Below are 11,371 nucleotides of genomic sequence, written 5' to 3'. Positions count from 1 at the left end.
CAATGATGCACTTTCCCCAGGGCCCCTGCACCTCATCCGAGTTACTGAGAGAGGGCAACACTGTGGTTCCAGCGTGAACGTCAAAGAACTTGGACACCAGAGTCTTTTTACTGGCCGGTCCCTCCACCAGGAACAGGGAGCAGCGGTCAGCATCCACCATGATGCACACAAACACCAGGATCTTGTAGCTCAGACTGGTCAAATCCAGGTCGTTGGAGATGTCTTTGACGAGCTCCAGGAAGAACTCCCTCTCGTTGTGCTCCTTCAGGTAGTATTTGTAGTCTACGGCGGTGGAGGGGTACTGAGGGATGTTGACCCGGGACTCCAGCAGCGCGGAGAGGATGTGCGCGGTGGTTGGCGGCAGAGAGCTGGCTTTACGCAGCAGCGCGCGTCTCCTCATGCTGGTCAGCGGCTCCTGGGCTCTGGAGTTAACGTGTTCGTCGTAAGTCCTGTTGGCGTTGATGGCTTTAGACCTGGCGAAGGTTTTCCTCAGCTCTTTCTGCGACGCTCGTCTCTGCAGTCCGTCGCTTCTGCTCGCCCAGCTGTCTTTGCCGCACGCGTTCGCCGCTTTCTCCGCTTCCGCGCTGGAGTTCGCCGGAGTTTTAGTGGCGTGATGGTTCTTCATCCACCTTTCCACCATACTTGCCTTGGCTTTTCTGTTCAGATAGTCCTGTAATAATTCCGGGTGCTCGTCTAGAAAACTTTCAACATCGGAAAAGACCATGTTTGACCCTGCCATTGCTGCCGCGACGGTCATCTGTAAACGAAATGAGAGAGACGCGCGTTTTGCACGGTCATTTATGTGAGTGCAGACTGCCCAACGTTTCATTCGCAAACTTCAAACAACAGATCCTCCGCGAGAGGAGCGGAGTTTAAGCATGTTGCGATGCAGAGCAACTCGCTCTCGTTCATTCTAAAGCAGCGCCAGTGAGATGATGCGACAGAGCGCTTCGCAGGTGCATCGCAGTCGACACGATCAAGCATCCCTCCCTCCATCCTCTTCGAAACTGGGCTGTTTTATTATTAGGACGCTCATCCTCGGTGACACTGGGAAATGGAGTCTCAATGGCTTTTCAAAACTCTCGTGATTATTGTGACGTCGCAAGCAATGCCTAAATGATTGTATGCATGTATTCTTTTAGATTATTACCTATATATTAGTTAAATAAGCCCTTATATTTGTGTTAGGTATGCATAAGACCACATTCCACTATAAAAAATAAAATAAAAAAAAGCACTGCATATTATACTTTCTAAGCGGTTATTTTGCGCCAAACCTCTAGTATCTACTGTACAGGATCTGTTAAATTATATCACTAATTCACTATTTCCCTGTGTAAAGTTGCAGCTCCATCGTCCTCTAGTGGACAAATTGAATTCTGCAGCTGACCAAAAGCATGACCACATCCTTGAATGTGAGGGGTTCCTCGGGCATGTACTGATCTACAGTATAATGTAAGCGCATACTACACTCTTTAAAACAAATGTTGTTTTTTCCATTGTCATATAGAAGAAATGCCTTCTTTTCTTAGTGAGAAGAATCATTTTCCACTATAAAGAACCTTTTTTACAATGGAAAGTTTCAATTAAGGTTAAAGATTCTTCATAGAATCACTGATACCAATGCAGAATCTTTATTTTTAAGAGTGTAGACAGAGTTCATAAACTACATCCGCTTTCAGTGTTAACTGGGGCGAGAACTTTAGCGGCTTTCCTCATAAATAGTCATGATAGCAATCTATGTAAGCTGTCACAATTTTTTTTTTCCCCATTTCGTGATAATAAAAAATCTGGGAAACGCACAAGGGCTGAGTTATTAGTGTCTTTTTATAACTCATGCACTTATCAGATCACGTCGCCACATCACTTCACGTCTGTTGACAGTATTGTGAAGTCTCTACTTGTCATTACATCTTTCTCCTAACAGTAGGAATTTCAATCGAGATAACGTACAGTCTACTGGCAAGTGCAGCGCATAGGCCTATCACAATCTATCACAAACTTTAAACTAGCATTTTTTGTTTTTAAATACATAATGCCTTTAAGTCAATTTCATTACAGGTTTCCTACACATTTGTGTCAAATTCATTTACCAACCTGTCAATATTCTGATTCATGTTAGGCCGGAGTAGAACATGTGCTCTTCTCTGAATACAAAGCTTAGCTTGCATGTGGTAGTATTACACAGATTCCCTTTATCCTTCTTGAAGGTTTACTGAAATCATAATGTTGGAGTTTTGCTAATCCCTGTACACTCTAAAAACATGCTGGGTTATTTTTTAAGCCAAATGCTGGGTTCAGCCTGTTGGGTCATTTTTTATCATTTTTTTTTACCCAGGTGCTGGGTCATTTTTAATGCTGGGTTATTTTTTTCTACCCAACTGCTGGGTTGAGCCTGTCTCCGACGAAACAACGCAGCTGCTGAGTTAAAGTCAGAGAATACATAATGCCTTTAAGTCAATTTCATTACAGGTTTCCTACACATTTGTGTCAAATTCATTTACCAACCTGTCAATATTCTGATTTATGTTAGGCCGGAGTAGAACATGTGCTCTTCTCTGAATACAAAGCTTAGCTTGCATGTGGTAGTATTACACAGATTCCCTTTATCCTTCTTGAAGGTTTACTGAAATCATAATGTTGGAGTTTTGCTAATCCCTGTACACTCTAAAAACATGCTGGGTTATTTTTTAAGCCAAATGCTGGGTTCAGCCTGTTGGGTCATTTTTTATCATTTTTTTTTACCCAGGTGCTGGGTCATTTTTAATGCTGGGTTATTTTTTTCTACCCAACTGCTGGGTTGAGCCTGTCTCCGACGAAACAACGCAGCTGCTGAGTTAAAGTCAGAGCACAGGCTTTTTGAGTCCTCTACAGGAGAGAGCGGTTCTCAGCGCCGCCGATTTGGTGCACTTCTTCAGCAAAATAAGTGCTTTATTTTGTATACATTTTATTTCATCTTTAAAGTCTTTACTGTCCTGTAAATTTTATTATTTTGTGCAACGCAACATAAGGACGATGGAAACGCCTTTTGCCTTGCATAACAAATGGATTTTTTTTCATTACAATACTGAGTTTAATTTAATTTGATGTTAAAATATGTTCTCTAATCTCTGTTTGTTTATGGGCAGGTTTTGGAGTCAGTCACGGCATCTCTCAGCTATGAATGAAACGCGAGGCCGCGGTCTGAAGTTCGCAGTTCCCCGGCGAACAGCAGCCCTTCACCGGCTCAATTTCATCGACACACCGCCACGAGAATTAGCACTGTTTCTGTAAAAAGCGATTATAGAGAAGGGTTGAATACACTTAAATTAAAATGCTACTTTTAAATGTTACATTTTTTGTTTATAAAATGCATGTTGAACGAGTTTAAATATATGTAATATTGTAAACTATGCTGTATTTACCCAAATAAATTAAATTTGTCTTGTATTTCGTCCATGTGTTCTTGCTTAATAATAAATGTTAATCTTTTGTTTATTGCTGTTGCCTCTAGTAATTCTGTGTGATTTTTTTTTTCAGCCCATTTTAAGGCAGCAATATTATACTTTTTAAATAATAGTTGACTTAAATAAAACAACCCAGCATGTTTGATAAAAACGTTTAACCCAACCAGCTGGGTCAAAATAACCCAGCATGTGTTCTGTCCAATATTTACCCAGCTGGGTTGCCAAATAACCCAAGTTGGGTTGTTTTTAACCCAGCATTTTTTAGAGTGTACATTTGGGGATATCTCACACATTTCACAATTCATAGAAATTTTTTTTTTTGGTCTGTATCCAGTATAATTTTGGGGATTACTCAGCTCTTATCTGTGTTTTTTGTTCTGTCACTGTCATTCTGTTACACTGTGGAAGCTTCTGTCACGAAAACAAATTCCTCGTATGTGTAAACATACCTGGCAATAAAGCTCATTCTGATTCTGATGAAATGTAACATCTCATGTAATGCAAAGTAAATAAGTTAAAAGTTCAATTATTGCATAAATAGGGACAGCGCCATCTATCGGTTATAAGTGTATGTAGGCTATTAAGGGTTTCCAAAAGCAGATTCAATGGGAAATGGAGAGGGTATTTTTCACACTTTGAGTAGGCTACTCAATAAATTTACTGGTAAACATTAAAACACAATCATTATTGTTCAACTGTTTAGTATTTTTGTGTTCAACATATTAAGAAACACTCAGTGTTAGGCGTCAAATGCCTTGTTTCAGGCAGATGAAATTAATTGAACTCTGTTTTCATCAAGCTTAATTATGATGCCTTTGTCTATTACCTTGTGTTTTGCATAGGGCTGATTCATGCTCTGCACCACTATTAAACCATTCATTCTCTACTGTGCAGGTAATGTCACAAATTAAGCATTTTAATGTGTTTTGATACTTAATTACCATATGCGTGATGTATTCTAGTAGAGTTCACCACTAGATGGGGATATTTCTAATACATTACTGTTGATTGGCCTGATCTGGGTATGAAGACCACAAGTGTGTGTAAGTCGCTTTGGATAAAAGCGTCTGATAAATGACTAAATGTAAATGTAAATGTGTGTAGAACTTTTGATTACCTGATGGGACACACTTACAACATGGTGTGTTGTGTTAACAAAGTGTTAACTAAGCTTTATTTACACATTTAGATTTTCAATGCTTGGCACTTTAAAATAAACTTCTAAATGTCTGTTTAGTAGTCCCTATGTAATGGAAGACACAATTTAGTTTATGCTTCTAATTAAGTGATAAAAAGCAATTGCAAGCGATGTACAAAAACACATACTCATATGTATCAATACAATGTGCAACACTTTACATTTAGGCTAATACCTAACTATTTTAGTACACTTTACACCAAAATGAATTGTGATTAAACAAGAATTCCATGAACATAAAGTGCCTGAAGTGGTATTATATATATATTTTTTGTATTATATTTGTAGCTATGTAAAAAAAAAAAAGTATCTTCTTCTCCACTTTTTGCATGACTTTCAAGAGACAGACTGATAGACAGAGCTGGGTAGATTACTTGCAAATTGTAGTCTGTTACTGATTCCAAATTACATGACAAAATTGTAGTTAGTAACGTAATCCATTACATTACACATTTTAGGTAATATAATCAGAGTACTTTTTGATTACTTTAAGATTACTTTTGACCTAACTCATTTATCAGATCGATTTAAATAGGATAATCTTTTAGTATATTGATATAAAAATACAAAGAGAAAGAAAATATGTGACCCAGGACCATAAGGTTAAATTTTTTGAAACAGAGATTCATTCATTCAAAAATAGCTTTCCATTGATGTATGGTTTGTTAGGATAGGACAATATTTGGCCGAGATATAACTATTTGAAAATCTGGAATCTGAGGGTGCAAAAAAATCTAAATATTGAGAAAATCACCTTTAAAGTTGTCCAAATTAAGTCCTACTAATCCAAAATGATTTTTTTTAATATTGATATTGATATGAATTTTTTTATATTGAAAATTAAATTTTTTTTAAATATATTTATGGTACAAAATTTACAAAATATCTTCATGGAACATGATCTTTACTTAATATCCTAATGATTTTTGGCATAAAAGAAAAATCAATAATTTTGACCCGTATTGTTGGCTATTGCTACAAATATACCCGTGCTACTTATGACTGGTTTTGTGGTCCAGGGTCACATATACAGTATTCCATTCATTGTTATTAACAACATGAAGTGCATTAAGCATAACATTACCACTGAATGATATTATGATAATTAAAATAAACATTTATGTGTTCGTCAGTAACTGATGCAATGTTGAAATGTTAAAAAAAACTTCTTAAAATTTTTATGATTTTTGTAAATCCAGTGGTCAAATTCTGTGTGGCCTCTCAATTTATAATTATTGCCACATGAACACAAAACTGGAAGACTTTCTGTGATTTCATTTTCCAGCAGGATTTGGTACCTGCCCACACTGCCAAAAGCACCGAAAGTTGGTTAAATGACCATAGTGTTGGTATGTTTGACTGGCCAGCAAACTCACCAGACCTGAACCCCATAGAGAATCTATGGGGTATTGTCAAGAGGAAAATGAGAAACAAGAGACCAAAAAATGCAGATGAGCTGAAGGCCACTGTCAAAGAAACCTGGGCTTCCATACCACCTCAGCAGTGCCACAAACTGATCACCTCCATGCCACGCCGAATTGAGGCAGTAATTAAAGCAAAAGGAGCCCCTACCAAGTATTGAGTACATGTACAGTAAATGAACATACTTTCCAGAAGGCCAACAATTCACTAAAAATGTTTTTTTTATTGGTCTTATGAAGTATTCTAATTTGTTGAGATAGTGAATTGGTGGGTTTTTGTTAAATGTGAGCCAAAATCATCACAATTAAAAGAACCAAAGACTTAAACTTCTGCAGTCTGTGTGCATTGAATTTATTTAATACACGAGTTTCACAATTTGAGTTGAATTACTGAAATAAATGAACTTTTCCACGACATTCTAATTTATTGAGATGCACCTGTATAAGCAGTATGCTATTTTAAAAAGATAAATTCAAAAGATAAAAAAAGAAGATTCAGGGAGAATCAATAAATTATGAATAATTTATTGTCATTGTGAAAAAATGTAATCATGTAATCAATTATTTTAATGGCTCTAGGACAGCATGCAATCAATCAATCAATAAATAAATAAAGATTTTTCAAAATCTAATTATTAAGACCGATTTATTAAGAACTAATTATTAATTATTGCAAAATGCAAGCCATGCATGGGTTCATTTAATTTAAGCACTGGGTTTTGATTTTCTTATTTCTATTTCTTATATATATATATTTTTTTTTATTTTTTTTATTTTTTTTCTCTCTGTCTGCAGTATGGTGACTTTCACCATACATATTCAAAAAAATATTCTTCCTGCTTGTTCATGTTACTTTGTTAAAATGAGCCAAAGCAAAGCAATTCTTGAACATTTTGTCACAATTTGATTTAATTATATTCAATGCATTTAAATTTGTAAAATTTCAACATTTCTATTTTGTAAACATTGTGGGGACTACTTGATTCACTTTGATGACATAACTAACTGGGGAGTAGATCAGTAATTCCCAGCATGCTTTACATGGTACTGCATTAGGAGAGTAAATGTTGAAATGAATTGTTTTTAATGTGTAATTTTGTTTTGTAGTGTTTAATGTTCAGTTTTGATGGACATTTAGAAGAGTTTCTATTATGTTTTTGAGTTTGGTGCGGTTATTTGAGTTTAAAATTGGTCTGTTAAGTTTCCTCAACAAATATTATTTGTTTAAACGAACATTCTGATGATAAAAATTGTCTTTAGTTTTTTGGTGACTTACATTCTGTGTCTAACGCCAAGTGGACGTTTTTACATTAATACATTATGCTAGTTAACACTCTGCCCCAGTCTCTTTCTGATCCTGTTCTGCTTATTTACACTTTTCTCTACTGTGATTGTGGAGAAACTACACATATTGATCTCTGGCCCGTTGGGCTGTGGTTTCAGCTGGCGCTGTGTGTTCAGACTCCTCCAGCATCCACAGAGCCCCTCAGACTGGAGCAGAGGATCAAAACCCTTCATTGTGTGGCGGCCATTAGTCCATTATCCTCTGCTCTTTCTGTAGGTGATCAGGAAGCTGTTCTCTGCACTTCCTGTGTCACACCTGCTCACCCTATACAAACAATCAGAAGCATTTATCTAGTCTGATCCTAACAAGACAATCCAGCCATGACTGCTGTGAGTCAGATAAGTGTGTGTCACTGGCCACCTGCTCAGTGTAACCAGGGGAGCTAGTAAAAATGTGTGATTAAATGAATTTCTTCACATCAATTCATTCAAACAATGTACAACATCATACCATAACATACCAATAATAAACAAATGAAAATTAAAACACTCACCTCGTCTTTCACCCATATGAGCCATTGACAATCTCCTCCAAACTCCAATAAAACAATACATAAGTGAAAATTTTAATTAATTAATTAATAAAAGAAAGAAAGAAAAAAAAAAGAAATAATTCCGAAATAAGAAGAGAACAATAAAATCAAACTTTCCTCAGAAATAACGTTAATCTGAAATTCTTCAAAAATAAAACTCTACTCATATCCTCCGATCTCCTAAAATAAAAGTCTCTTCTCGCTCTGAACTCAGTAAATATTCTCCAGAAGTCTCTGAAGTCGCCTCGTCTCTCAACCAGCAGATATTGATGGGTTTGAGTGTTTATATATGCAGAAATCATATCATAACACGCGTCGCTATAGCAACTACAATTCGCGTGCGTAACGTTAAGTACAACCAAAGACTATTGAAAACCTTAATAAACTCTAATTCAATTTAGCCAGAGCTCATAATAGCATCTCTGATTTATACTCATTTATGCCTTTATTAATAAATCTCGCAAGCTAATATTGAAAAGTGCATAAAAATTCAATGTATACGATAAATGCGTGCGCTCGCGCTGTTGTAACGTTACTCACGCACTCGACGTCAGGCGTGCATAGATGTGAATCGAATTGTAGTTGCTATAGCGACGCGTGTTATGATATGATTTCTGCATATATAAACACTCAAACCCATCAATATCTGCTGGTTGAGATACAGTCTATGGTTGAGAGACGAGGCGACTTCAGAGACTTTTGGAGAATATTTACTGTGCTGAGTTTGTTGTTTTCGACGGACTTCAGAGCGAGAAGAGACTTATTTTAGGAGATCGGAGGATATGAGTAGAGTTTTATTTCTGAAGAAAGTTTTATTTTATTGTTCTCTTCTTATTTCGGAATTATTTCTTTCTTTTATTAATTAATTAATTACATTTTTCATTTATTTATTGTTTTTATTGAGCTGGAGTGGTTTGACCGTCCCGGACGCTACACCATGATCCTGGAGCGCCCACTTCTTTGCCAAGATCTGGAGAGTTTCTGTGAGGAGAACGGACGCCTGGAGGAGAGCCTGGCCAAGAAAGTGCTGCTGCAGCTGATCACGGCGCTGAAACACTGCGAGAGCCGTGGAGTCCTGCACCGGGACGTCAAACCAGAGAACCTGCTGATCTCCACAGAGTCACATGACATCAAGCTGCTGGACTTCGGCTGTGGAGATCTGCTGAAAGACTCGGCCTACAAACACTTTGCAGGTTGGTTTGATCTCACTGCAGTGATCTGTGTTTGTTTGTGGACTTTTGATGATCGACCGAAGGGAATCTGTTTGGACTGGAGCCTCTTCAGATGATGTTTGTGGTCTTGTTGGGTCTCTCAGGCACTCTTCAGTACGCCCCTCCTGAGTGGTTTCGGCGGCACCGCTATCATGCGGGACCGGATACGGTTTGGTCAGTGGGGGTGACGCTCTACAACATCCTGTGCGGCTGTTTCCCCTTCAGAGGCGCATTGAGGGTCACCTCCAAAAGCAGACTGCACTTCCCTAGAGAGCTGTCGACAGGCAAGAGACAGAAATCACGTCCAGATCCAGGTGAAGTGTGTGGTTTTGTGTTCCTGAACACTGTGTTGTGTGTAACAGAGTGCCGTCAGCTGATTCGCTGGTGCCTCAGTGCAGCGGCATCAGATCGGCCCAGTTTAGACGACATTGAGCGCCACCCCTGGTTACACTGAGCAGGTGGCCAGTGACACACACTTATCTGGCTCACAGCAGTCATGGCTGGATTGTCTTGTTAGGATCAGACTAGATAAATGCTTCTGATTGTGTGTATAGGGTGAGCAGGAGTGACACAGGAAGTGCAGAGAACAGCTTCCTGATCACCTACAGAAAGAGCAGAGGATAATGGACTAATGGCCGCCACACAATGAAGGGTTTAGATCCTCTGCTCCAGTCTGTGAGGGGCTCTGTGTGGATGCTGGAGGAGTCTGAAGTACAAACATGTTTAGTTTTTCCACAATTACATTAGAGAGAAAAGAGAAAAGTGTAAATAAACATAACAGATGCAGGAAGAGAATAAAGTAGAGTGTTTACTAGAGATAAATCTTAGAGATCTAATAATTTAGTAGGTGGTGATGAATAGAATGGAAATCACCCAAAAAAAAAAGATACTATAAACTAAACATTTTATGCTCAAAACAACAACAATATACAGTGAGGTAATTTGCGGCACTTAGCCACATTAATGGTGCCAGTGGGACTGCACAATCTTTGTAGATGTGTATTAGAACAGAGAAAAGAAACAAGTAATAGTAATAAGAAATAGAAATGTAAAAAAATTAATTGTTTAGGTCAAATAAGTCCAGCAGGAGGTTATGCACATACAGTAGACTACGAATCTCCTATTAACTAAAGACATAATATAACATATTTTAACAAAGTAGCTGAAGTTTCAAAATTACTCATTTGATTTACAGTTTGAACTCACAGTCATTGTTCCTAATCGGAAACATGAATTAGTGTCCCATTTGGACACACGTTCTTTTCAGGCTCACTGATTTGAAGTGCACCACTATGTAATATTCTGGGTGACCAGAGGTAAGGTTTTCCAGAATACAGTGTATTTATTCAGTAAAATCATCCTCCTTTATTCAGTAAAATCATATTCCTTTTTACATTTTTATTTATTTATTTATTTATTTAGTCATTTAGCAGACGCTTTTATCCAAAGCGATTTACAAATGAGGACAATAAAAGCAGTCAAAACTAACAAAAGAGCAACAATATATAAGTGCAAATGACAAGTCTCGGTTAGCCTAACGCAGTACACGTAAGACCAAACGCCATTTCAGCACGTCTCCACGGTAAACAAAACAAGCGTTTCCTAGCAACGATAACTGCGCTAAACACTGAGACAAGAAATAAATACACTTACAAGCTGCTTTTAACTTCTGCTGATTGACTGCTTCTCACAAAGAGTATTTCTTTACACTGTTTTGCTGGCGCTTGAACACACTTTCCTGTTTATCACAACAAATGGCCAAGCAAAGCGCACGACACTGACAAGGTACGCGATACAGTACGAGACCAAAGGCGATTTCGATTTTTACATACCTATATACTTCCAGTCTTTATCTACCTTAGTCATCCTCAAGGTACCATAATATGAAGTTTGGTTCCAAAACGCGATAAACGCCATTTAAAAAAAAAAAATTTGAGTTCCCACCAAAATTAGTATTGTATCTGGTCGGTATTGAAAAGTCCATTTTTAATTTTACGCAAAATGCGATATCCGCCGTGCTATTCTGTCGTGTTTTCTCCCTATCTTTCCAAACCGCGACAAACGCCAGTCTCCCTTCTCTGCAGAATGCGATACATCCGCTCAACCAATCACAGCGCACCATTCCACGCACTGTAAACAGTAACAACCAATCACAGCGCACCATTCCACGAACTGTAAACAGTAACAACCAATCACAGCGCACCATTCCACGCACTCT

The 11,371-nt window shown here is 37.9% G+C and overlaps 2 protein-coding genes across 2 annotated transcripts in view; one reads left to right on the top strand and one right to left on the bottom strand.

The window, feature by feature from the left end:
• LOC107716906 (dual 3',5'-cyclic-AMP and -GMP phosphodiesterase 11A-like) overlaps positions 1–11,371 on the bottom strand; it is an 18,592-nt gene that overhangs the window by 4,371 nt on the left and 2,850 nt on the right. Inside the window, exon 2 of the mRNA XM_016523524.1 lies at positions 32–757. Coding sequence (XP_016379010.1) covers positions 32–757 — 726 coding nt within the window. The remainder of the gene's footprint in view (positions 1–31; positions 758–11,371) is intronic.
• LOC107716905 (serine/threonine-protein kinase pim-3-like) lies at positions 7,731–9,607 on the top strand. Its single transcript, XM_016523523.1, has 4 exons — positions 7,731–7,739; positions 8,847–9,135; positions 9,258–9,437; positions 9,516–9,607. Exons 1-4 carry the CDS (start codon positions 7,731–7,733, stop codon positions 9,605–9,607), a joined length of 570 nt encoding a protein of 189 aa, XP_016379009.1.

Source organism: Sinocyclocheilus rhinocerous, unplaced genomic scaffold (assembly GCF_001515625.1).
Source record: "Sinocyclocheilus rhinocerous isolate Xijiao unplaced genomic scaffold, SAMN03320098_v1.1 scaffold1171, whole genome shotgun sequence".
In the NCBI taxonomy this organism is placed as follows: Eukaryota; Metazoa; Chordata; class Actinopteri; order Cypriniformes; family Cyprinidae; genus Sinocyclocheilus; species Sinocyclocheilus rhinocerous.
Note: the sequence above shows the minus strand (reverse complement) of the source record. Positions and strands in the feature narration are given on the sequence as shown.